The 27,576-nt window shown below is 38.8% G+C and overlaps 1 protein-coding gene across 2 annotated transcripts in view; it reads left to right on the top strand.

Annotated features, from left to right (window-relative positions):
• Cdk13 (cyclin dependent kinase 13) overlaps nt 1–27,576 on the top strand; it is a 142,566-nt gene that overhangs the window by 106,770 nt on the left and 8,220 nt on the right. For both annotated transcript variants that reach the window (XM_045135637.1, XM_012951282.2), the window contains exons 8-11: nt 6,579–6,680; nt 6,774–6,851; nt 20,024–20,140; nt 21,246–21,377. In XM_045135637.1, the coding sequence (XP_044991572.1) occupies nt 6,579–6,680; nt 6,774–6,851; nt 20,024–20,140; nt 21,246–21,377 (429 nt within the window). The remainder of the gene's footprint in view (nt 1–6,578; nt 6,681–6,773; nt 6,852–20,023; nt 20,141–21,245; nt 21,378–27,576) is intronic.

The raw sequence follows: 27,576 nt of genomic DNA on the forward strand, positions 1-27,576 counted from the left end.
CAGTCTCTCTTTTATTTTGATGTCATGATCTTTTCCTCTTATGATGGTCTTGTGTAGGTAGTGTCAGGCACTGTGAGGTCATGGATATCAAGGCCATTTTGTGTCTGGAGGTTGGGTAACATTTTTTGAAAGGCTTTCTCTGGCTGTTCTTTTGGATGAATTCTGGTCAATTAAGCTATTTGCTTAACTGAAATTAACTCCTTTTTTTTTCTTTTCTATTATGTTTTTTTGAGGTAGGGTTTCACTGTAGCCCAGGCTGACCTAGAATTTACTATGTAGTCTCAGGGTGGCCCTGAACTCTCAGCAATCCTACCTTTGCCTCCCAAATGCTGAAATTAAAGGCATGCACCACCACACCCGGCTTTAACTCCCATTTTCCATAGGGAAAAATATATCTGAACACATTCACTTTTAAATGGAAAGAACATAAAACGTATAGTCCCAAATTAGAAAACTTTAGACATAATTTCTGAATTGCTATTTAGTCAATTGTGTAAAATTCTGTTACTTGAGACAGGGTCTTGTTACAAAACACAGGCTGGCCTCAGACTCTTATTTGTAGCTCATATTGGACTCTCATTCAAGACCCATTTGTCTCTGCCTCTGGAGTGATGAATTACAGACACAGCCACTGTACCTGTTCACTTGCGGAAATTGTCAGATCACTTAGCCTGAGTTTCATTATCTTCAGTGTTAGCTCAACGATTTGAAATCTCCAATATTTGGGGTTCTTGTGCTGTAGAGCATATGCCTTGGTGGCATGTGTGAGACTCTGGGTTCAGTCTTCAGTACTGATACCCACAAACCAAGCAAAATAAAGTAAAATCTCCAAAATCATTACATAAAGTATTGAAAGATGTATCTTTTATGATTTTAAAACGTCTTCTAATCAAATAAAACCTCCTGAACCAGTAACTGACATCTATTAATTTTATGTGGTGATCTTATAAGGAGAAAGGATAAAGGGAAAGGATCTACTGATTTCAAGGCTAGATTGCCAGAACCTGTCCAGCACACCATTGTAAAGACAATATTGCCACCTAGAGGCAGGCCCTTCGTAAAATGAAAAGGAAAGCTTAAGTTTACCATAGGCTGTTAGTGATGGGGACAGGAAACAGCATGCCTTGCCACTTGTCCAAGGGCTAGATACATAGAGCATGATGTGTCATCTAAACGTGGAAACCATATTTGAATACTTTCGTGTTTTACATGTCACGAAACATAAGATCTGTTCTGGCACAGTGTGATCCCAATCTACAGATTGTCTTCATTGTTGTCAGAGCTTTGGGGCTTACCGGAAATGCTGAGATCTTTTGGGAGGCAGGGACTAGATTAGAACTATGGTAGTGAAAAGATCATTACATAACAACATGAGTAGTTACTTAGACCAGTGACTTAATTTTATAAGGAAGATACTATTAGTTCTTCTGTTCTGGAGCAACACAGACATCTCTTTTCTAATCATGTCAAGTTGGAAAGCTAATTTAATTTTCAGGGGGTGGTGTCCAGCCTCCACTCATTGTGAACATCTTATTCACTTTCCTACTGCTGAACATTTAACAAGCCTACAGTTCAAGTGTTGATCTTTTTTTTATCTTCAAATCTGTGTGCTTGTTGAGTAGCTCCAGAAAGGTGACCTAAATACCTTCAATTAAACCTTGTTATAAACCCTGTCTACACTTGGTTATATTGAATTAAAAGCAGCTTCAGGGTGTGTTTTAAATATCTCATGAGAAATCTGTGTCTGGAATTTGTTTGCAGTGGCTAGAAGCTCTGGCATGCCTATTCTCATTCTCTATCTCCTTCTTTATTTCTCTCAAATAAAGTATTTTGAAAATTACCTGATGTTTCGGATTTAATCAGGGTTTAATTAGGGTTGTGTAGTTAGACCACAGTACTTGATTTTTTATTTTTTCTTCAAGGTAGGGTCTTGCTCTAGCCCAGGCTGACCTGGAATTCACTATGTACTCTCAGACTGGCTTTGTATTCACAGTGATCCTCCTACCTCTGCCTCCCAAGTGCTGGGATTAAAGGTATGAGCCACCACGCCCGGCCTTTTTTTTATTTCTCCAAGTACTTGATATTTAAAATGAAGTTACTGTTTACAAATCTTACATCTTTTTAAAAGAATTTTTTTGTTTATTTATTTGAGAGTGACAGACAGAAAGAGGCAGAGAGAGAATATGCGCATGGGCATGCCAGAACCTCCAGCCACTGCAAACGAACTCCAGATGCATGTACCACCTTGTGCATTTGGCTTACATGGGTCCTGAGGAATTGAACCTCAAACCAGGGTCCTCAGGCTCTACAGGCAAGCACTTAACTGCTAAGCCATCTCTCCAGCCCTGACTTAGATCTTAATAGCTTGCTAAATATAATAAGGTAAAATATTTTTGATATTTATTATTTATTTTTTGAGGTCGGGTCTCACTCTAGCCCATAAGCATGAGCCACCACGCCTGGCAAAAGATTTTTATTTATTTTATTTATTTATTTATTTTTTGTTGTTGTTATTGTTTTTTTGAGATAGTATCTCACCCTGGCTCAGGCTGACCTGGAATTTACTATGTAGTCTTAGGGTGGCTTCAAACTCACAGCTATCTTCCTACCTCTGCCTTCCAAGTGCTGGGACTTAAAGGCGTGTGCCACTACACCTGGCTAAAAATTATTTTTTGTCTGTTTTTTTTCTACTCCATATTCCCTAGATATTAATTACTTTTATTGATGAAGTGAAAGTGTCTGCTTTCTTTTCAGAAACTGTTAACAAAAGCTACAGACATAGTTCGGCAGAGTACCTGCCTAGCATGGCTGTAGCACTGGTTAGTATCAGCTGCCAATCAAAGTGAAACTGATGGTAAGATTGATGAAGGTATTTAGTAGGAAGTGAATTTGCAAATATTTAACTTCAAATACAGAGTTTAGGTTTTGCCTCTTGTGAATAACAGTTTATTTTGGTTTTCTAATAGTAGAGGGAAGGGATATAGAAGAAAGACTTTAGGATAGCTTTTGGAAGTTACTGATTGCTTGGACCTTATTGTTAATTATGGAAATAAATTGTGTGGTTCATTTCATTTTGTTAGATTTTCCCTTTTTTAAGTTTAAAAATGCTTATAAGCTAAGAATTTAACTGTGTGTTTTTCAGGGATGTCTCTTCATTAGGTGCTATTCTGCCTTTTGTGAAAAGATTGGGTTGACATTCTTCATGTAATTTTTTTTAAGTTGAGAAGAAAAAGTATCTGATACGTGTTATATCACCTACTCTTTCTGTGTTGTTCACAAGATGTTGACAGGGTTACCATACCTAAGATACCACTTTGAAAGTCTTGTCCATGTGTTTGCTTATAGGTGATGTGTGTTCATATCCAGCAGTACTTTGTCTTGAGAGTAAAATTTTTGGCTTCAAAAGATAATTTCAATCTCCTTCACTTCACCTTTCATATTTGTAACCATAACCTTCTAATCATAACATGGAATATTTTCTTGGTACTACAACACTATATAACTGTTACTGAATGAATGCCGTTTATGGGACTGGCCTCCATTTTCTTTTCTTTTCTTTTTTTTTCAAAAGGGAAGATGACAACTTTTATTGTTAATACAAAAGCAAACATTTTAGACTTCAGTCATTTGAATAATTGCAAGAGCAGACTAAGGGCTTAATCCTCCCACAGGTACCACGTCAGGCACAGCAGGTAGCTACAAATCATAAGAAATGGGTCTTTTCCCTACTGAGAATACTCTCACATGCTTTAGAAATGGGTTCAAAAAACCCAGCAATCCTAATCAGTTCCCATCAATCCTTTAAAAAAAAGAGAGATCTACATATTAACCAGTTGTCTAGTAAAAACCAGTTACTAAATCCTGGCCCGAGAGATCCATATTTCCTTTACAACAAACAGAAGAAACTAATTACGAAGTATACATCTTGGAGAACCCAATATGAGTCCCTAAAATGCAGACCTTGCAGAGCTGTTTCACCTATTTTGCAAATAAAAAATAGTATTTTTTTATTATTTCAAAGCATTTTTCTCATTATATAGCTTAGACTGGCCAGGGACTTAATATGTATGTAGCAAGGTCCTCCCGGATGACCTTGAACTTGAAATTCTCCTGTCTCACCCTCCTAAATGCTGGGATTATAAGTATCCACAAAATGTGGCTTATTTTGCAAAAACCCATTTATTTAGAATAGAATTAAGGTGCTATGCTAACTTCTTGATGACAGGTTTCTTGCCACATCAGGTCTCTGCCTTGGTTTTGTCCCCTGATTTCAAAAATAAATGTACATTTGCTCAACCATTGCAGGGAGGCAAAGGCTCAGTGTACTTGGAGTAAAGACCAATAATAGAGGATTTCACTTGAAAATAGGGTTAGGATTAGGATGCAGCTAGATAAATGATTTATAGCTAGGATATACTGAACTGTTGTAACAAAGGGTGGCTTAAAGAGTAAGATATTTATATATATTTCTCACTGAAATACAGTGTTTACCTCAGTGCATCATTAGTATTTAACTATATCATCAGGTCAAATGATGACTATTCTAGCCATCCATAAAACTAGATTGACATATCTACCATCTTCTACACATGCCTTTCAAGGCTATTGTCAGGAATGAGGAAGAGGAGGGAGGCTGTCACAAGCATAGAGATAGTACTTACCACATGTACTTCTGTCCCCACTTCTTTATTATGTGAAGATTGGTGATGCCAGTGAACAAAAACAATTTCCAAGAAAAGTACATACGTTCGAAAAATCAAACTCTTAATTTGCTATTGAAACTAACCCTCTTAGCTAGGTGTAATGGTGCATGCCTATAACCCATCACTCAAAGGGGTCAGAGGCTGAAGTATCACCCAAGTTTGAGAACATCCTGCTATATGTAAGACTTTGTGTGAAAGATAAGAAAAGAACACAACAACACACACAAAAAAGTAAGACTTCCTTTTTTGTTGTGGTTTTGAGGTAGGGTCTCACTCTGTCTAGCCCAGGCTGACCTGGAATTTACAATGTAGTCTCAGGGTGGCCTCGAACTCATGGTGATCCTCCTACCTCTGCCTCCCTACAACTGGAATTAAAGGCATGTGTCACCATGCCCAGCTTCTTTTCCCTCTGATTTTTAACCAAAGCCAACTGAAGCCAGGCGTGGTGGCGCATGCCTTTAATCTTAGCACTTGGGAGGCAGTGGTAGGAAGATTGCCATGAGTTCGAGGCCGCCCTGAGACTACATAGTGAATTCCAGGTCAGCCTGAGCTAGAGTGAGACCCTACCTCAAACAACAACAACAAACCAGAGTCAACTGAATACTGTTTTGCCTTTGGAACACTTAATGCAGTCCTGTCTGTGATAATGTTGGTTGCCCACATTGATGACCTACAGTATTAGTGCCTAGATAGCTAGAAATTTGACCAAGTTGGGGCAGACCAGGTAGTCTTGTGTCTGGAACTTCATATCAGTAAGTGAGTAAATGTTGTATTAAGTTGTATGATCTTTTTCCTCCTTTTCCAAAGTGGTCCAGAGCCAAGTCAGTCTCAAGTGAATGTGCTTGGAGTATAGCCTTGCTGGGGAATTTCCTACGATATATCCTTTTACTCCTTGTGGTTTGGAAGACATCTAGAAAGCTAGAGGTTTCCCTCTGGTGTAAAGACATGTGATCACTTTGAAGTATATCTGTTCACAGCTCAGGTGAAGAGCCTCCCTGACTCCTTAGGACCGTCTTCAGTCATGTAAACCAGGTAGAATGCTCTGCTCTTTGAGGGTTAGAACACTTAGCTTTTCAATTTGTGCTGTGACGGTCAAACTTGACTCTACATTAACTTGCTAGATGTAGATGATGTCAGTATGTATATAGCTTCTTCTTACAGAGACAAGTTATCTGATAAAAGTACTGTGTCAGTTGTTGCTAGTACTTCTATGTAGTATTGACCTCAAATCCTATAGCTTACATTGACTTTTTATTCACAAACTAGAGTGGCTCAAACTTAAGAAAATATTGCCAAACATATGCCCAGTTAGAAATATTTGGTAGGAAAGCATGGTGGCTCCTCCCTTTAATTCCAGCACTTGGGAAGCTGAGGTGGGAGAACAGCCATGAATTTGAGGTCAGCCTGGGCTCCAGAGTGAGTTCCTGGTCTGCCTTGGCTAGAGTGAGACCCTTCCTCAAACAAGTAAACAAACAAACAAAATGATAGGCACTGAGGTAAAGCTCAGTGTAGTTCACTTGCCTAGTACATGTGGGTCCTGGGTTCAATCCTCAACACAGAAGCAGAAACCCTCTTGTTAGGTGGTAATCTTGATGATTGAATGGATCTAATTACTTACCTTTGACTAAATCACAGTTGACAGCAGCCAACTCCAACTTTTTTATTTTCATATATTAAGACAAATTTTCATTTAGGTTGCATGCACATGCATTTTATGATTACATTTAAAATATGATAGTATATTTGCATTTAGAAAGCAAATAAAATTGGCTTTGGTTAAGATCGTAGGATTGCATTGATAATGAAAAACACTAAGAGAATCTCTCTTTTTTCAACAAATGCTTGACTCTAAAGAATGTTTTCTGTTTTTTACAGCCGGCCATATACTAACAAGGTCATTACTTTGTGGTACCGTCCACCAGAGCTGCTATTGGGAGAAGAAAGATATACACCAGCTATTGATGTATGGAGCTGTGGGTAAGATAGGCTCATTGGCCTCTTACATTAAATAGTTTTGATGATGAACTGAAATGAGAAGATTTAGGTAATGATGGGTATTTTTTCCTTTAGATGTATCCTTGGTGAACTCTTCACTAAAAAACCTATATTTCAAGCAAACCAGGAACTTGCACAACTAGAGTTAATAAGGTAAGTTGCTGATATTTTGGGAAATGAACAGTGTCTTACTCCATAGGAAATTAAATTTTTTTTTTTTTTTTTTTTTTGGTTTTTCGAGGTAGGGTCTCACTCTGGTCCAGGCTGACCTGGAATTCACTATGTAATCTCAGGGTGGTCTTGAACTCACAGTGATCCTCCTACCCCTGCCTCCCAAGTGCTGGGATTAAAGGTGTGCGCCACCACGCCTGGCTGGAAATTAAATTCTTTTTGTTAAAAAATAATATATTTTTGTTTATTTATTTGACAGAGAGAGAGATTGAGAGAGAAAGAATGTATACGCCAGGGCCTCCAGCCACTGAAAACGAACTCCAGACGTGTGCCTTGTGCATCTGGCTAATGTGGGTCCTGGGGAATCGAACCTGGGTCCTTTGGCTTTGCAGGCAAATGCCTTAACCGCTAAGCCATCTCCCCAGCCTGAATTTAAATTCTTGAAGTCTATCTTTTTCAAAGAACAGCAGGTTTTGTTCAAGGTTGCTTGTTGCTGAATGAAGGAGAAATTGGAGCATGGTCCTTTGATACTTGTTCCAGTAAAATAAGATCTGGGTTCTTTTTGTTTTGTTGGTGGGTTTTTGTCTTTCTTTTTTAGTGAGGAAGGGATTAAATTAAAGACTTGGGCCCTAAAGATAGGACTAAGAAGATAGTCAGGATGAGGGAAGAGCGAATGAATCATTGTATGCTCTATATGTGCATTCATCTTACATGTATCTAGGCACATGCATACACACCAGAATATATGCATGTACCTCTTATCATTGATCTTCATTATTCCTAGTCTCAAGACTTAGCTATATGCAGTTACTCATATATAGTAGTCAACTTCTCTTCATCTTGTGTTATAGGAGAATCTGATTTTGTTTGTTTGTTTTATTTTTCAAGGTAGGATCTCACTCTAGCCCAGGCTGACCTGGAATTTGCTCTATATTACCAGGCTGGCCTCAAATTCACAGCAATCTGCGTACCTGTGCCTACCAAGTGCTGGGATTAAAGGCGTCAGCCCCAATGCCTGGCTTTAAAAAAAATAAAAAAAAACAAAACCAGGGTTTCATGTTGTTTAGGCTGACTTAAATATCCCTATGGGGCTGGAGAGATGGCTTAGTGGTTAAGGCACTTGCCTGACAAGTCTTAAGGACTCATGTTCGATTCCCCAGATCCCATGTAAGCCAGATGCACAAGGTGATACATGGCTTATCAGTTAAGGCACTTGCCTGAGAAGCCTCAGGACCCAGGTTTGATTCTTTAGGTCCTATGTTAGCCAGATGCACAAGGTGGTGCATGCATTCATTTGCAGTGGCTAGAGGTCCTTTTGTGGCCATTCTGTCTCGCATTCTCTGTGTCTAATAAACAAAGGTAAAATGTTTTTAAAAAGGACCCCCACCTTAATCTTACAACCCACTCAGAAAGAGAAAGTCCTGGTCAGAGAACTGACAGTTTCTCTTGAAGGGAGATGACTGTATTAGAATTCAAAAGTTTTAATTTCAGTTGTCTTTTCCGGTGTGTGAGTCTTTGTTGTGTCTTTCCCCACTCTTTGTACAGTTGGATACAATAGGAAAGGAGAGTTCGAGCCCATTTCTTCTCTGTACAGTTGGGTACAACAGGAAAAGGAGAGTTCGAGCCCATTTCTTTTGTGGGGAAACGACAGAAATGAGCATGGCTTCACCTCCAGGGCTGCCAAAGGTCCCGTCACAAAAGGGAAGCTTATGTCCCAAACTCGAGGCTTTCACACATGGAGGTTTTGATGGAATTGCAGAGAGAAGGGAGTGTCTCATTCCTGTTTCTGATGCTGTTACTGAACACCACAGGCTGGATAAAGAATAAAGTTGTTCTGGGCTGGGGGGATGGCTTAGGTTAAGTTGTTGCTTACAATGCCAAAGGAGCCAAGTTCAATTCTCCAGAACCCAGGTTAGCCAGATGCACAAGGGTTACACACACCTGGAGTTTGTTTGCAGTGGCTGGCGGCCTTGGCGTACCCATTCCCCCCCCTTCTCCCCTTTCTCTGTCAAATTAATAAATAAAAATAAAATATTTTAAAAAAATAATTTTTTTCTGAAGTCTACAAGTGCAAGATTTCTCGCTAATAGTGAGCTCTGCAAAGTCCTTAGTTCGCATTGGAAACCACATGGAGAGACAGGCTAAGCTAGCCAGGGAACTGACTTTAAGATCTGCCCTACTGATACCATCTCGCCTCCCAGAGCTCACACCTGTCAGACACCACTAGCATGTGGCTGTGGGGCTCAACTTCCAGCACATGAAATTTGAGGACATAAGCAAACCAAAGCAAGGAGGGAGATGCTTAACCAGAAATATAGGAAGCTTTTCCTTTTTTACCATGTAACAGCTACAGGAAGAACTTGAGCAGTCACAGTTTTTATATTAGAAGGAAAAAGAATTCCAAAGCAATGAAATAGCACAGAATGTTCCCTGAATAAAATAACGTTGAGAAAATGGAAACAAAGTTCCTCAAGCAGGTAAAAACAAGGAAAACAGAGCAGCAGATCAAATATAAAAATTTTATGGGCTAACTCAGGGTTGTTTTGTTGAGTTGAAAATCGCAACCCTAAATACATTCAGCTGCTGTATAATGACATCTCAGTCATCCCAGACCACATGTACAATAGTGGTCCCATAAGGTGAGAACTTGTGATGTCATAGCTGTTATAACATCATAGTGGAAGGGTTACTTATGTTTTGATTATGCTAAATGAAAATTAAATTTTGCCGAGCGTTAATCCCAGCACTCGGGAGGCAGAGGTAGGAGGATCACCATGAGTTTGAGGCCACCCTGAGACTACATAGTGAATTCCAGGTCAGCCCAGAGTACAGTGAAACCCTACCTCAAAACACCAAAAATATACAAGTAAAAAATTGTGTCATCAGTAGTATACAAGCATAGCACACACAATTATGTAAGTGCATAATATTCAGTAATGACAATAATGAATGTTGCTGGTTTCTGTATTTACTGCACTGTACTTTTTATTGTTACTCTAGCGTGCACTTCTACTTAAACGTTTGCTGTAGAACAGGGTGCCGTGTCACGCCGGCAGCCTCATACAACTCGTGTTTACTGCCTCTTTTGATTGATTGCATCAAGAGGTCACATCAAATGATTGACCTATTCCATCTAGGTTTGTGTAAGTAAACTCTCTGATGTTCATTCTGTGACAACCACCTCACAGCACAGTTCTTAGAACATATACCTGTCATTAAATGACTCTTAAGAAAAGGACAATAAATGAACATTCAACTGACAAGTTGGGAGGGGTACAAAATAAAACTAGCTAATAAAACCAATGACTTGTAATACAGAAATATGTGAAACTTATGAATAAATGCAAGATAATGTTTTGGGTTTATTCACATACATTTACAATAGAAATTAATCCAGTAGCTTAACTTAATGTGAAAAGATACTATAAAGGCATATAGTCAAATGAAGATTTTAATGTAGGAAATGACCTCATATAAAGGAACAAAATTAACTATAAGATCACTTAATTTACCAAAATTAAAACAATACATTAGAATACCCAAATATATGAAATAATGCTATAAAAGCATTAACAAATCCACATTTTCATAGGTAAATTTTATAAATATTGCAGAAACCACTAATTGTCATATACTTTTAAACCATTTCATAACAATTATGCAGTAGAAGCTTTCTGTCTTTTTTTTGCTTTCTATAATTTTTATCCAGCCTGTTCCACATGTGTGCTTGTGCATGTATGTGCATGCAGGATTATATGCCATGTGCACACATGAGTCAGTGCATTCTATTATATTTAAGGAAAATGAACTTGAGAGAGGCAAAGAATTTATCCAGAATCATACAACTTTTAAGTGACAAAACGAGATTTGAATTAACCCAGCTATCAGGCTTTGCAAGCAACTGTGCCTTTAGCCACTGTACCATCTCCATAGCCCAGAAATCTTTGTCACTTTAAAGAAGTGCAAGAGGGCTGAAGAGATAGCTTAGCAGTTTAGGTGCTTGCCTGCAAAGCCTAAGGACCCATCTGCTCTCCAGTTCCCACATTAGCCAGATGCACAAGGTGAGGCAAGCACAAGGTTGCACATGCCCACTAGGTGGTGCATTGTCTGGAATTCAGCTGTAGTGGCTGAGCCCCTGGTGCACCAGTTTTTTTCTCTCTTTTTCTAAGAAAAATATATTTAAAAAGTGAAATGAAGTTTATCTGATGTTGAGTAGGCATTTACTAGGAAGGTGCACTGTTAATTAAATATAAAAGGATATATATATCCTTCTACCTACCTCCTACCTCTGCCTCCCAAGTACTGGGATTAAAGGCGTGTGCCACCGGCTTAAGGGATATTTCTTTAACCTCTAAAATGTATTTATCATGGAGCTGTTAAGTGCACATGCTTGCATTGCATGCTGGCTCTGCTTCAGTTTCTTGGTGTCTGTGTAAAACTAGATGTGCAAAGTGGCACATGTGTCTGGAGTTCATTTGCAGCAGCAGGAGGCTCTGGCATGTCCATACTCATTCTCTCTCTCTGCATGCAAATAAATCAAAATATTTTAAAATATCACTAATAGCCAGGATACTATTTAGAAGTATTAGAAATACTGACGGCAGAAGTGGGAAAAGGTTGCCTTCTAATACTACTATTTGAGTGGTTTTTGATACTAATGGTTCATTAGCAGTATGAGGAAAGTGAAACAGTAAGAGATGTGTACAATTGGAAAATATGTGTGTGTGTGTGTGTGTGTGTGTATGTGTGTAAAACATTACATATGTAGTACAGGAAACCATGCCAGAGAATATCTTAACAATGCCATAGAAAAGAAAGTGAGTTGGGTGTGGTGGTGGCGCACGCCTTAATCCCAGCCCTGGGGAGACTGAGGTAGGAGGATCACTGTGATTTCAAAACCACCTTCAGATTATATAGTGAATTCCAGGTCAGTCTGAGCTAGAGCAGGACACTACCTTGAAAAACAAACAAACAGAAACAAGAAGAAGAAGAAAAGGTTGGATAAAAAAGATCATACATAACATGCTAATATATACTAATTTGTAGCTTTTAAAAAACGTATACCAATAGCTAGGTAGAAAATACACTGTGCGTGTGTGTGAAAAAGAGAGAGAAAGAAGGGGCCTTTAATAAAATCACCAATACTCATACCCTAAAAATACTTAAAAGTATTTTGCTTACTAACATTTTAGGATTTTAAAGCATGATAGAGAGGCATATCTGTTTTTGGCTAGGAGGCTTTCAGGGTTGGTTGGTTGGTTGGTTGGTTGGTTTTTGACCTCCTCCATCATCCAAGGTGGAATGTTGACGACGGGCCCAATATTGTGCAGATCTTCTGCAGGTAACAACAGACACACTGAGGCATGAATGCAGTGACCACTTGTGTCTGAAAGGTAGCTTTCTAGATCATTCCTCCCTATCCTGTTGCTCTTAATTGTTTTTTCTTTTTCTTTTGAAAAGGAGGATTTTTTTTTAATAGCTATCTTCAGGTTTTTTATTTATATAAATTCTCTTTTAAGCTCATTCTTTATTTTCTCTTTATTTTTCTCTTTTCCCTCAATTTTTATTAACATTTTCCATGATTATAAAAAGTATCCCGTAGTAATACCCCCCCACTTTCCTCTTTGAAATTCCATTCTCCATCATATCCCCTCCCCATCTCAATCAGTAATTTTTTTTTTATTTTTAAATATATTTATTTATTTATGAGAGAGAGAGAGAGGGAGGGAGGGAAAGTGGCAGATAGAGAATGGGCACTCAGGGCCTCCAGCCACTGCAAATGAACTCCAGATGCATATGCCCCCTTGTTCATCTGGCTTATGTGGGTCATAGGGAGTTGAACCTGGGTCCTTTGGCTTTGTAGGCAGCGCCTTAAAGGCTAAGCCATCTATTCAGCCCTTAATTATTTCTGTTTCATTGTAATCAGTACATTCTTTTTTATGGTTTTTCAAGGTAGGGTCTCACTCTAGCCCGGGCTGACTTGAAATTCACAATGTAGTCTCAGGCTGGTCTTGAATGCATGGTGATCCACCTACCTCTGCCACCCATGTGCTGGGATTAAAGGCATGTGCCACCATGCCCAGCATAGTCAGTATATTCTTAACTAGAATTTCCAGATAATTTTTGAAACTATAACATTGATTTTTGTCTTTCTCTGGAAGGATAAATATGAGTATATCTTGGGGAAAAAGAATGGAAGAAAATAACCAGGAAAGGTCTTAAAAAGATGAATTTGGCATATCTTGTTAAAACTAGATTATACCTGGGCACAATACAGATAAATTATATGGGAAGTTCAGAAATTAAAGTTAATATGGACTGTGGAATATAAAATAGAAGCTGTCCAATCAAGTAGAGTGACTGGACAATTTTATTTTATTTATTTTTAAATTTTTGGAGACAGTTTCATTACATAACTGTAGGTAGTTTGAAATACTGTGTAGACTAGGCTGGCTTTGAACTGTGGCAGTCCTCCTGCCTCCCTAACACTGAGGACCTGTCTTTGGTACAGTGCCCGGCTTCAGCAGTGTGTATTGACTAATGATTGTGTGCCAGTGGCTGGGTGCTGAGGATGTCATGAAGATAAAGAAAGGAAAGCCCAGTATTTCTCCTTTCTAGTTGGGGGTGGGCAGGGACAAAACAAATTGGCAAAATATATCCAGTGTTAGTAAGTATAAGGGAAATAATGGAGGGTGACATATTAAAGTTAGAGAAGTTATCTGTCACAAAGTGATGTTTGAGCAGAGGTGATGCTGAGACCTCAGTATCCTGTTTTATGTTATGAGTGAGTGAGTGAGTATGAGTAAGTGAAAGAAAGAGGAGGAGGAGCTTAGCCTATCCACTGACCGCACTGCTCAGTGAGTACACAGTAGATGGAAGATCTTAAGAACTAGTAGGGAGGGCTGGAGAGATGGCTTAGTGGTTAAGGCATTTGCCTGCAAAGCCAAAGGACCTTGGTTCAGTTCCCTAGGACCCATGTAAGCCAGAAGCACAAGGGGGTACATGCGTCTGGAGTTTCTTTGGAGTGGCTATAGGCCCTAATGTGCCTACCCCCCCCCCCAAACACATGAATAAAAATAAAAAGTAATTTTTTTTTAAACTAATAGAGAAAAGCCTTAGGAAAAGTGCAGTTTGATAGATGGCGATGTTTAGTTTCATCCCATTGAAGTAAACTGTATATATCTGGAGTCTGGAATTGTTCATTTGAACATGGATTCGTGAGAAAGCTGAAGACGGAAAAGTCCTGACTTCTATATTTCAGCGTGTTTTGGTTAAGATGCTAAATGTTTAGAGTAAGATTCTTTAAATTTGACCATATTGTATTAATATTTTTAAACCTTAAGAAAATAAGAAATTTCTGATAAAAGAAACAAGTGTTTCTGAGTGCAATAAGGCATCAAAGTATATTTGAAGGGGGCATGTATGGGTCTTGGAAGCTTGAAGACCTGAGTTCAAAGGCAAACCCTCACTACTATAAGTTCTATAATGTTCTAAAATTGGTTCTTCCAATTAAAATAGGGTAGTAAATGCTTAGGAATGTAAGAGTTAAATAAATGCAGAGTGACTCCTAGTGCAGGCTTCTCATCTTACTTGCAGTGATACAGAATATTGCCATAGTCTCAGGTGTGATAAGATGCAGAATAAGTGTTGTACAAAAACATTTAAAGCTGATCCAGACTAAGGATATTAGTAAGAATCGATTTTGAGGATATTTATATGAAAATGACTAAGGTATTTAAAATTTGCTTTCTTAAAAAATGTTAGGCACATTACTAGGCTTTGTGAATGGAGTAAGAAGTGATAGAAAAGGGCTGGAGAGATGGCTTAGCGGTTAAGCGCTTGCCTGTGAAGCCTAAGGACCCTGGTTTGATGGCTTAGCGGTTAAGCGCTTGCCTGTGAAGCCTAAGGACCCTGGTTTGAGGCAGGGTTGAAAATAAGGAAATGGACTGTGTGTGCAGAAGGATATAGCACCCAAAGAAATGGCAGTTTGGGATTGCAGACAGTTCAGTTCATCTGCAGTTGTTTGAGAGATGGCTGCCATTGAGATTGGGACAGTGAGGAGAATGCTGAATCTTGAAAGTAGGGGCCAGATGGCTGAAGTTTTTCTGCTCTTCAAAGTCAGCTCCCCCCCCCCCCCACCTGGATTTATAAATTTGGTAGTCCATCTGTTACTATGGTACTATCAGAAGTGCAGGAAGAAAAGGTCATTAGATTTGCAACACAGTATTATTGAAGATGGCCACTGGGTGATATGAGGCAGGGTTGTTGAGTCTCTGCATTGCAGACCCAAGTGGAGCCAAGAGCATGGACTGTGGAATGAAAGTTGCAAGACTATGGGATGGCTGCCAAGAAGAACTGGCTTGGGTTGGATTTTCCCTGGCTGCAAGCAGCCCAGCTGGAGGGGTAAAATTGGATGTTGCTGTGAGTCCTAGGTGGATATAGAATTGCAAGATTTGATGTTTGCCCTGTTTTAGGTCTTGCATTGGTTTGGTTCTTCCTTGCTATGCCCAGTGCCGTTTTTGCAGTGTGAATGTTTACTCTGTGGCAATATGTGTTTTTGTTTTTATAGGCTCACAGTTAGGAAACTTTGGGCTGTGGGCATGTTTAAACAGCATTGGAATTGAAAACTATGGGGATTTTAAGGTTGGATGGAATGCATTGCATTTTACATCATGAGTGGTCATCACTTTATGGGAGCCAGGGTTAGAATGTGGTGGTTTCAATCAGATGACTCCTCCATAAACTCAAGTGTTTTGGGTATATGGTCCTTAGCTGATGGCAGTTTTGGTAGGGGAGTACCTTGCTGGTGGAGGTGTGTTGTTGGGGGCAGGGTTATTATGGTATATCCAGCTCCTGTGCTAGAGTTAGCTCACTCTACTGCTGCTGTTTTCTACCTGCTGTGGTAGTGGTGATGTCCACACTCTGCTCATGCCATGCTTCCCCCACTGCCATCATGGAGCTTTCCCCTCAAGGCCATAACCCAAATAAAAACTTATCTTCCATCAGTTGCTTTTGGTCAGGTGCTTTATCCCAGTAATGTGAAGATAACTATAACAGCATACATAAAAATGCTCACTTTAGTCCTGGTATGAGTTCTATCAAATAGTGTTCACACTTATCATGGGAAGGATTAAAGGCTGATTAAAATTTAGCACACAGATCCCTAGGTCTAGACAGTCACACAGGAAAGTGTAAGACATTAAAAAAGTAAATTTCGGGCTGGAGAGATGGCTTAGCAGTTAAGCGCTTGCCTGTGAAGCCTAAGGACCCCGGTTCGAGGCTCGGTTCCCCAGGTCCCACGTTAGCCAGATGCACAAGGGGGCGCACGCGTCTGGAGTTCGTTTGCAGAGGCTGGAAGTCCTGGCGCGCCCATTCTCTCCCTCTCCCTCTATCTGTCTTCCTCTCTGTGTCTGCCCCTCTCAAATAAATAAATAAATAAATAAATAAATAAATAAATAAATAAGAGTAAATTTCCTATGTTTGAGAATAAAGGCAAAGAGACTTGTTTCTTTAAAATGAATCATGCATGCCATCATAACCAATAGCATAAAATACTCGAGATGTGTGCTTCTCAATTTGTTTGGTCTCAGAATTTCTTATTTCTTCTCCTCCTGTTCTTCCTCCTCTTTCTTTCTTCTTCCTCCTTCCTTCTTTCTTCCTTCTCCTCATTCTTCCCCAAGGTAGGGTTTCATTCTAGCCCAGGCTGTCCAGGAATTCACTGTGTAGTCTCAGGGTGGCCTTGAACTCAAGGCAGTCCTCCTGCCTCTGCCTCCTGAGTGCTGGCTGGCATTAAAAGCATGTGCTGTCATGCCCAGCTCTTTTTTTTTTTTTTTTGAGATGGGGTCTCACTGTAGCCCAGGCTGACCTGGAACTAACTCTGGCTCTAGGCTCTCCTCAGACTACTCCTACCTCTGCCTCCCAAGTGCTGGGATTAAAGGCGTGCGCCACCATGCCCTGCTTCTTTTTGTTTTTAAAATTATTGAAGATATCAGTAACTTTTTTTTTTTTTTTTGAGGTAGGGTTTTACTCTAGTCCAGGCTGACCTGGAATTCATTATGTAGTCTAAGGGTGCAATATCAATAACTTTCATATTCATTATATTTGACAATTATATTGGCAGTTAATACAGAAAAGTTTAAACTATCTGTGAATTTATTTTGCAGTGTTATATACCATCTTTACCTTTAACAGTATTTAAATTTCCCCCAGCATAATAAAGTTGCTAAAATGAATGTATTATTATACATGTTTACAAATCTTACACTATATAAAGTCACACTTGGATCCTTATCTGGGATGTACCATTTTCAGTTATATAAGTGAGTCTTTTACAGTGTAGTTATAATTCACCTTGAACTCATGGTGATGTTTGTACCTCAGCCTTCCAAGTACTTGGCTACCCAATGCAGTGTATCTTTTTTCTTTTTTGTATTGTTTTGTTTTTTGAGATTGTCTCTAGCCCAGGCTCACATGGAATTCACTATGTAGTCTTGGGCTGTCCTCAGATCAATGGTGATCCTCCTACCTCTGCCCCCTGAGTGCTGGAATTAAAGGTGTGTGCTACTATGCCTGGCCCCCAGTAAACTTATTATCTGTCCTAATTATGTCACATTATAATTGTCTTGGTCACTTAAAAGATACTAGGTCACTAAATTGAGCAGTAACTATTTTATTGTTTAGTTTTATGTTGCTGGGTATGACAGCACATGCCTTTAATCCCAACACTCAAGATGCTAAGCTAGGAGGATCGCTGTGAGATCAAGGTCAGCTTGGGCTAGTGTGAGACTCTGCTTAAACACAGCAGCAAAAAATAGGGAGATGGTTCAGTGGTTAAAGGCGCTTGCTTATAGGGTCTAATAGCCCTGGTTTGATTCATGTGTCTGGAGTTTGTTTGCAGTGGTAAAAGGCACAAGTGTTCTCTTTCTCCCTCTTGTTTTCTTTTTCCTTCCATCTCTAGACTTCCTTTTCTCCCTCCTCCTCAAATAAATGAATATTTTAAAGGTAATTTTTTTATTTATCACCACTAACCTCACAGGAAATGTCTTTCAAGTATTATGAAATAATAAACTCAGGGTGGTAAAGGAAAGTTTTTCAGTATTCTAATTTTCCTTTGAAAGTTAGAATTTTATAATTTACAATAGACTGTTAGTTCTTTTCCTTGAAATGAGAAGTTTGAGCTGTTCCTTCTCAAGACAATGTATTACAGATAACCTACCTCTTTTTTATTTAATATTTTAACATATTTAACAGAGAAAGGGGGGTGGAGAGAATAAGAATGAATGAGCGCATCAGGGCCTCCAGCCACTGCAAACAATCTCCAGATGTGTGTGCCCCTGTTTATTGGGTTACGTGGGTCCTGGGGAATTTACCCTGGGTCCTTTGGCTTTGCAGGCAAACACCTTAATCACTAAGCCATCCCTTTAGCCCCAAATAACCTACTTATGAATGGCCAGTAGTTCACTAATTGTTTTACAGGTTAAAGCAGCTGTCCATTTAGAAAGCTTTCACTTGAGCGGCATGTGTTCTGCTCTTGATGGCCATCCTGTTTTTGTGTGTATATCAGAACTGCTTTCTGAGTTTCTCATCCCATTACAGACAGTATTATAAACTTAAAGTGCAACCTCTAACAGAGATAGGTATAATTAAGTATTTTTGTACAAGTGCATTGTGTTTTCTGAATTTATTTTTTAACTATTGGCAACTTCATAAATATGCATAACATAACATGATCATAATCCCCTCTCAAGACCCCCCCTTTTGCCCCTCCTGAATTCCCCTTACATTGAATCCCTCCTTCTTTCCAATTAGCCTCTCTCTGTTTTGATGTGGTCATTTTTCCCTCCTATTGAGCAGGTCTTGTAGGTATTGTCAGCCATGGTGAAGCTGTGGTATCAAGGTCACTCTGTGTCTGGACGGCCGTGTTGTAAGCATGAGGCCCTCCCCACTTCCTCTGGCTGACTGACTGTGAGATCCTAGATGAGTGTAGGGAAGCCCTGGGACCTTTGGACCTCACTTTTAAGAACCATTGCTGTATGCCAATCTCGTGTGAGTACTGATGAAAAACATTTAAATAACAAGTAGAAAATCAGCATTATACTGATGAAGCAATACTTCTATTAGGCCTGAGTAATCCTTTTCCTTTGAATATAAAGATAAGTGCACATTAAAAATGTCTTAATGTAATAGGTTATTCAGTAATGTAATTGACTAAGCTGATTAACACACAGGATTCAAATCTGAAGTTATCTTCCAAGATCTGTCTTCATTATCAATATGCAAGAGCCTCTTAGAACTTTACTGTGTAACTCTGGCTTACTTCCCTGAGCTGTGAATTCTAGCTACACCAATAACTTAGTCTTCCTCTCACATGTCTGTTGTTTTCATGCTTTTGTGATTGTTCTTTTCTCTGCCTATTACATATATTTCTCTTATTCCATTTCCTACACGTCTGTGGTTTATTCTTGAAAGTGTACCCCAGAATTTTTGTTTTTTTCCTCTAACTTAAATTTTTATAGTCTTACAACTAAAAGTACCCTTCATTTCTCTCTCCATCCTTTATCATTAATGTACATCTTTCTGCCTGGTACTAATTATATTCACATAGTTCTTAAGCATAGTTTCCAAACCATGACTTAATAAGAGAGACAGCTCTGTAAAGAATTGTAATACAGAGTGTCATGATATAAGCAGCAGCATGTGGAGAGTGTCTATTTTGAGTAGCCATTGGGAATATAAAAGACTTACCAAACAGATTGTTTTTGGTTTGAACTTTGGGAAGAGAGGAGGATTTGTCTTAGAATCCAGGCAAAAATATAATATAAGCACAGATGTGAAGGAGCCCTCTGGGAAGAATTGCATTAGGAGATGAGAGATGTGGTAACTGGGGTCACAGCAGACACATAGTACCCATGTTCTGAGAGTCTGATCTTCTTTCTAAGGTAACCTGAGAAAGTTGTGGGAATCGGGTTTCCAGCAGAACCGATGGAGCGTCCACCCAGGGATGCAGCCAGCTTTCCTTATGGGCATGAGCTTTGGACGCTGTTCTTAAAGTCCATGCTTTGTGATACTCTAGCCACAGTTGATGTTTTAACACTTTGTGCACTAGTGCTTCTCTGTAATTTCTAGTGATGCATTTCTCTTTGTGTACTGTTTAGCCGTGTATGTGGGAGTCCGTGCCCAGCAGTATGGCCTGATGTAATCAAACTACCGTATTTCAACACCATGAAACCAAAGAAGCAGTATCGTCGAAAATTAAGAGAAGAATTTGTTTTGTAAGAAGGGGATGCTTAAATATCACATTGCATTAAATCTGTATTTAAACTTTGTTTTGTATTTATTTGTCATTTATAGATGGTCATATAGCCCAGACTGGCCGCACACTCACTGTGCAGCGGAGGATGACCTGAGCTCCTGACCCTGCCTTTATCTGCCATGTGCTAAGCTCCAGGCTCAGAAAGCATCTTTCCTCTGTTGACCTGAGATAGACATTACAGTGCTTCTAGGTCATTGAATTTTGAGTGTCTCTTTGCTACATGCAAATTACCTTTTTGTAGTAACTTTAGAAAATTGGTGATTTGTGTAGTATGCTCGATTTGGTGCTTATATGAAATAACCTTAATGACAGTTTTTTGTTTCTGTTTTCGAGGTAAGGTCTCACTCTAGCCTAGGCTGACCTGGAATTCACTTTGTAGTCTCAGCCTGGCTTTGATCTCACAGTTATCCTCCTGCCTCTGCCTCCTAAGTGCTGAGATTAAAGGCGTGTGCCACTATGCCCGACTCTACTGTTTTAAATTTTATTGAAATTGCTTTCAAATTACTTGACCCAGGACAAATGCTCAGTTTTTAATTTGTAACAGCATTGCCCATGAAACTTACCATTGATTGATAAATAGTTACAAAAATATGTAAAAATAATGAAATATTTTTTCAAAGAAAAATTAAAATTTATTTGAGAACACTACCCATTATTTAATATTTTATCAGTACATCAACTAAATGAGTTTGTTTATGTTTCCCACCTGGTATTTAAATTAAGAGTTTACTATTAGTATCACAGTCAGAATTTTTGTAATTTGTTTTGTTTTACAGGCAGGGTATCACTGTAGCCCAAGTTGTAGAACTCACTTTGTTAGCCCCAAGCTGCCCTTGAACTCACAGTGTTCTTCTTACCTCAGCCTCTGCAGTGCTGGGATTAAAAGCACCACTCCCAGCTCTAAGCATTGTTAAAGTATAATTAGAGCAAAGCAGCTGCTTTTTTTATTTGGTATTAAAATAAAAAGATTATTTTAAAATTTAAAGTAGAATAACTTAAATTTCCAAAGAAGCACCAGGCCGGTGTCTGTAGCCCCGTGTGACGTGGTAACCCTCTCCTGCTAGTATTCCTGCAGCCGCCCTCGACCTGTTTGATTACATGCTCGCCTTGGATCCCAGCAAGCGCTGCACTGCTGAGCAGGCTCTTCAGTGTGAGTTCCTGCGAGATGTGGAACCTTCAAAAATGCCTCCACCAGAGTAAGTGACTTGCTATGTTTTAGATTCCAAGTATGCAGATGTTTATAATCATGAGCAAAAGACATTCCATGCTTAGTTAAGTTGAAAAAATAGATGAGATGACAGATGTACATATATTGTGCACATTAAGAATCAGATGCTTGCTTAATTTGAGCTTACCATAGAACCAGCAAAAGCAGCCTTTCTTTAGCTAATGCAGGGTTAATTCTCAAGATTGTGTTCATATTTCACCTCTAAGAATCTCCACTGCTGTTGTTTCTCCCTGTAGTTACATTAGAACTGCTTTAGTTAGAATGTTGATGCTAAGCTCAATCTTTATACTCCTTACGGTAGGTATCACTATTTTACAGAGGAGGAAGCAGGCTCAGAGGTTAAAAAACTTGCCCAAGAATACAAATATGATAAAGGAGTGGAGCCAGCTTCTAAATTCAAGGTAGTCTAATAAGAAACAGAAGTGAAAATATTCCATGGTGTCCTGTACAATAGAAAATTCTCACCATCATTTAAAAGAATATTCCCGGGCAGGGGACATGGCTCAATGGGTAAACTGCACACCACTTGAGCCTGAATACCCAAGTTAGACTAAATGTAAAAAGCCAGAAGCTGTAGCAGCTTTTGCAGTTCTAGTATACTGGTGGTGGAGTAGTAGGCAGAGAATCTCCTGGAAGATGCAGTAAGCACCACAGAGGGCAGTAGGATGTGATCCTCAGAGAAACCCTGCCTCGACTGAGGTAGAAAGTCAAGGACCGATAGAAAAGTTTTCCTCTGACTTTCACACATAGGCCCACACTCAAACATACACAATTTTTATTGATATCAGAAGTATGTATGGATTGAGATACTCTGTCATATAGGAAAATGCATAGTATTAAAATTAGAATAGCTTGGTTTTCAAATTTATTTATGTATTTGGGAACACACCAGGCTGGGTCTTGCTGCTACAAATGAATACCTATGTGTCTTTAAGAGGATGGCTGGGGAATTGAACCTGAGCTGACAGGTTTTACAAGCAAGCAAGCCCTTTAACTGCTGAATCATTTCCCCAGCACCATAGAAGAACTAGTTTCTTGATCTCTCACCTTCTCGTATCTCTTGTAAGTTCCCCAGGGTTGATGGGGTGGAGGGGATAATACTTGAATAGGGTCTGAATACTCTGTAGGTATTTTCCTCCTAGTTGGTAATATGATGAGCAGCATCATTAACAGCAAAGTGCTCCATGTTCCTATGTAATAAAATTAAACATGTTTAAATGAATAAGTGAGGGCTTTGGAGTTCAAATCCTGGCTCATCCACCCATCAGTCAAATAATTATATTTGATGAGGCTGTCATACTTAGCGCCATTAAGATTTTATTTAACTATTTAAAAATGTTGTGGCTTTAAAGCAAAAAGAAATTATCACCCAACATGTTGCAGGACTTGAGTCATTCATTAGGTTTTGTTTTCTTTCTTACATATATTGTTGAGCCAGGTAGACTGGCCTTGAACTCACTAAATAGATGAGGATGGTCTTAAGTGGGTCCTCTTGCCTCTACTTCCTAAGTGCTGGGATTACAGGCATGTACCAACCACCACACCTGGTTTTTGTTTGTTTGTTTGTTTTTGGTTGTTGTTGGTAGTTTTAAGTTGTTGATTTGGAAATTTTTCAACTCTACAGAAAATATAACAATAAAATTAACATTCACATATCCTTCACTTAGTTTCAATAATTATTATGTATACATATTTGTTTCTTCTTAAACTGTTTTTCTCAACTACTTGATGATTAGCTCCTTAAGTTATCTCCAAAAACTGGGCTGAATGCCTTTAATCCCTGCACATCCCTGCACTCAGGAGGCAGAGGTAGGAGGGTCACCATGAGTTCGAGGCCACCATGAGACGATACAGTGAATTACAGGTCATTCTGAGCTATAGTGAAACCCTACCTTGAAAAATTGGAGGGGTGGGGGGGCAACACTGGGCTGAATGCAGCTCATGCTCCAGGCCCTGAGTTCTAACTCCAGTACCACCACTCCCACCCCCCCAAAAAGAAAAGAAAGCAAAAAGGAACTATAAAAAAACTATAACTTGACCATGCACACCTATAGTGCCATTATAAAGTATAAAAAAGGTAAGAATGTGATACCCAATAGTCTTATTTCAAGTTTCTCTGTAACCCACTACTTCTTTGGCATAGATTCTTGAAGGCAAGGAGTTGAAAGATTCATTCATAGCTTATCCATTGTACTAAGTTGGTATATCTCTTTAGTCACTCCTTGGAGAGATGTGGCGAGAGCTTTTATAACACTGGTTTTCTTCTTAGTGCTGATGAGCAAACCTAGGGCCTCACACTAATGAGACAACTGTGTTACTACTGAGCTCCAACAGTGACAGTTTTTGAAGTCTTGAGATGAGTGTTTGGTAAAGCATTCTACAACCTGAATTTGATTGTCAGAATTAGATGACTATTTTTTCAGTGTGAGATTGCTGCGTACATGGTACACATATTTATTTGTACATATTGATGGTACATGATGATATATGAGGGCGTATTTCATTGTAAGAAAAGCATCAATGAATTTTATTTGAAGTGAACCAATTGGAGGTGAGATGACTGAGATTTTTTTTCTCCAAGTAGTTTTCAGACCTAGTAATATTATTCACTCTAGAATGAATATAGTTCCACGTGAATTGTAATTTTATTTTTAAGCATGTGAGAGTACAAGGAGTTGGATCACAGCTACATCACTGTCTTTGAATTCCTTCTACAGTCTTTTTTTGGTTTGTTCGATTTTGTTTTTCAAGGTAGGGTCTCACTTTAGCTCAGCTGTAGTTTCAAGGTGGCCTTGAACTCTCAGAGATCCTCTTACCTCTGCCTCTCAAGTGCTGGGATTAAAGGTATGTGCCACCATGCCCAGCTCCTTCTACAGTTTTAACAAAATGATTTTAATGACCATTCATATTCAAGTTTAACATTCTTCAGTTTTTACGTGACAATAAAGAATTGGAAACAATGTGACCTGAAAATATTTTTTACTCAGACATTAGTCATTCATTTTTTTCCTTTGGCTTTACCAGTACTGTTTAATTCATTTCTAATATTGCTGTCTTTTTCTTATAAACTTTATCAGCCACCTCATTCAGAGTTATTTTTCATCAGAGCACACCTTGCTCTATTTTTCCTAAAAGATACTAATATTCATTTCCAGAATTTCTTTGACTCAGTAGTGTATTGTGGTGTGTAACCTTTCAGATGTTATTAAAGCAGTGAGGTTAAGATGATAATGATATTAATTCAGTCAGTTATTATTATTTTTAATATTTGTATTTATTTGCAGAGAGGAAGGTAGAAAGAATGGGTATGCTAAGGCCTCTTGCCTCTGCATATGAACTCCAGATGCATATGCCACTCTGTGCATCTGACTTTACATGGGCTCTGGAAAACTGAACCTGGGGCCAGCAGGCTTTGCAAGCAAGCGCTGTTAACCACCAACCCATCTCCTCAGCCCATAGTCAGTCAGTTTTTATTCAGTAAATAAAGTATTTGACTTTTCATATTTTATAAATGATATAAGAATAGCTAAAATTATTAATCCCTTTCAAGGTTAGGACTGTGAAGAAAGACATGATATACCTTTGAAGAGTGGGTGTATATATCCAACTTTCTTGATCAGTTCTTCCAAGAACAGTCAATTTAGAAACAGTTCCACTCATTAGATGTCCTGTCAAACTTTTTTTTAAGTAAAACTTTTCCTTTACTATAAGCAATATGTGTCAGTTTTAAATAAAATGACATATTATAGATCATATTTTATTTCTTTTTTTTTCTCCTTTAAATTTTTATTAGCATTTTCCATGATTATAAAAAAAAATCCCATGGTAATTCCTCCCCCCCCACACTTTCCCTTTTGAAATTCCATTCTCCTTCATATTTCCTCCCATCACAATCACTGTACTTAACATATATACAATATCAACCTATTAAGTACCCTCCTTCCTTTCTTTCTCTTCCCTTTATGTCTCCTTTCCTGTCAAACTTTTTGATGTCTTTAAATGAATAAAAGTATCAAACTAAAAAATTAATTAGACTGGCAATGAACCTATAATTTTTTTTATTATCATAAAAAGCGTTGAACTGGCCTGGAGAGATGGCTCAGAGGTTAAGTGCTTGCCTGTGAAGCCTAAGGACCCGGGTTCAAGGCCCAATTCCCCCAGGACCCACGTTAGCCAGGTGCACTAGGGGTCGTATATATCTGGAGTTCATTTGCAGGGGCTGGTGGCCCTGGCATGCCCATTCTCTCCCACTCTCTCTCCCTCCCCCCCTCACCCTCTCTCTTCTTTCTCTGCCTCTTTGTCTATTATAAAATATAATATAAAATACAATAAAATAATGAAAATAAACAAAAAACAGCTGGGCATGGTGGCGCACGCCTTTAATCCCAGCACTTGGGAGGCAGAGGTAGGAGGATCGCCATGAGTTCAAGGCCACCGTGTGACTACGTAGTGAATTCCAGGTCAGCCTGGGCCAGAGTGAGACCCTACCTTAAAAAAAAAAACAAAACTAAACCTGGGGCTGGAGAAATGGCTCAGCAGTTAAGGCGCTTGCCTGCAAAACCTAATGACCTGAGTTTGATTCCCCAGTACCCATGTAAAGCCAGATGCACAAAGTTGGACATGCAACTGGAGTTCATTTGCAGCAGCTAGAAGCCCTGGCATACCCATTCTCTCTTCTCTCTCTGCTTACAAGTAAATAATTAAAAAAAAATTAAACCAACAAAAATAAACAGTTTATACAATGAAATAGGATCTTCTATCATTGAAACAAATATTTCTCTTGAATGTTTAGAGATACCAAAGTTAATATAGTACTAACTTTGTGAGAGATTATCGTCCAAGCCTTGAAATGTTAACATAATCACTCATTCCCAATGAGGTAGATAGATATAGTTGTTAAAAAACAAGAACCCTGGGGTACAGAGGTCAAGTTACTTGCCTTAAAAGACTGCACATAAGTGGCTGAGCCAGCATTTGAACCTTGAAGTAGCCAGATGTGATGTCTCATGCCTATAATCCCAGCATTCAGGAGGCTGAGGCAGAAGAATTGCTGTGAGATCAAGGCCAGCATGGGTAATAGTGAGACTCTACCTTAAAAAAAAAGAGAAGGAGGAACCTTCAAGGAAGCACAAAAGTTCTATCATCTAGAACATATTGCTAGTGTCAGGGTCACTAACTAGTGCTACTTAAGAGATTTGTAGTGTTGTCTTTTACAGAGAAGCACATGAAGGTAACCTGTACTGAATCTCCTAAGAGTATTGCATGTCCTGTCAGAACAGAAAAGGTGCACTCATTCTACAGTATATTATCCAAAATCAGAGCTTCCCAAAAGAGCTCTGCTGAGACTCCCATCATGTAATATGCTCACACGCCCAGAAAGGAACGTCTTTATAATGCCTTAAAGCTTCCCAGTATCAATATTTCAAATTGTCCCTTTGTTTGTTACTCCAGGAGGTTTTTACACCCCGAGGCAATGCACCATAGTAAGATGGCTGAGAGGTATGCCTTTGTTTTGTTTTCAGACCTCAGGTGCATAGACTTGGTTAATCATAATCCTTGTGTCACTTATCATTGGTCCATGCATGGCTCTGTTTTATTTATTTTAGTTACTTTTAATTAGTTATTTTAAATAATATTAATAAGCAGCCATGAACCTACCAAGCAAAGCTAGAACCTTGAAAATAACCTACTTGAATCATACCATAACCTCTCCTCTCATCCACGTGTTACCTTGCCTTCACCTGAGGTAACCATCATCTTTATTTTTCCTGTATATACTTTCTGTTGCCATCTGTGTGTACTCATGAAAAGTTACATGAAAAAATTTAGTTGTTTTCATTTTATAAAAGGGTGTCAGAGTGTTTCTAATCTTGTGGAAATGACCTTTTTTTTTTAAACTAACATATTGCTAAGATTCAACCATATTGTTGCATATGCCTTTATTTTATAACATTATAAATTGTGAAAGAGGAAGTATGGAAGAATTTACTTGAATGTGCAGGTCATTCTCAGAGTTCAGTCTTAGAAAGGAACACACGTGGAAACAGAAATTTCCTGAAAAGAATTCCAAGTGTATTCTTGGAAAGTCTTTGTGTACCCTTCAAGGTAAACATTCCAAGGGAAGGACAGAAAGTATATTATTATGAGATGGTGTTCCTTAAAGGAAT

Source organism: Jaculus jaculus, chromosome 16, assembly GCF_020740685.1.
Source record: "Jaculus jaculus isolate mJacJac1 chromosome 16, mJacJac1.mat.Y.cur, whole genome shotgun sequence".
Classification (NCBI taxonomy): Eukaryota; Metazoa; Chordata; class Mammalia; order Rodentia; family Dipodidae; genus Jaculus; species Jaculus jaculus.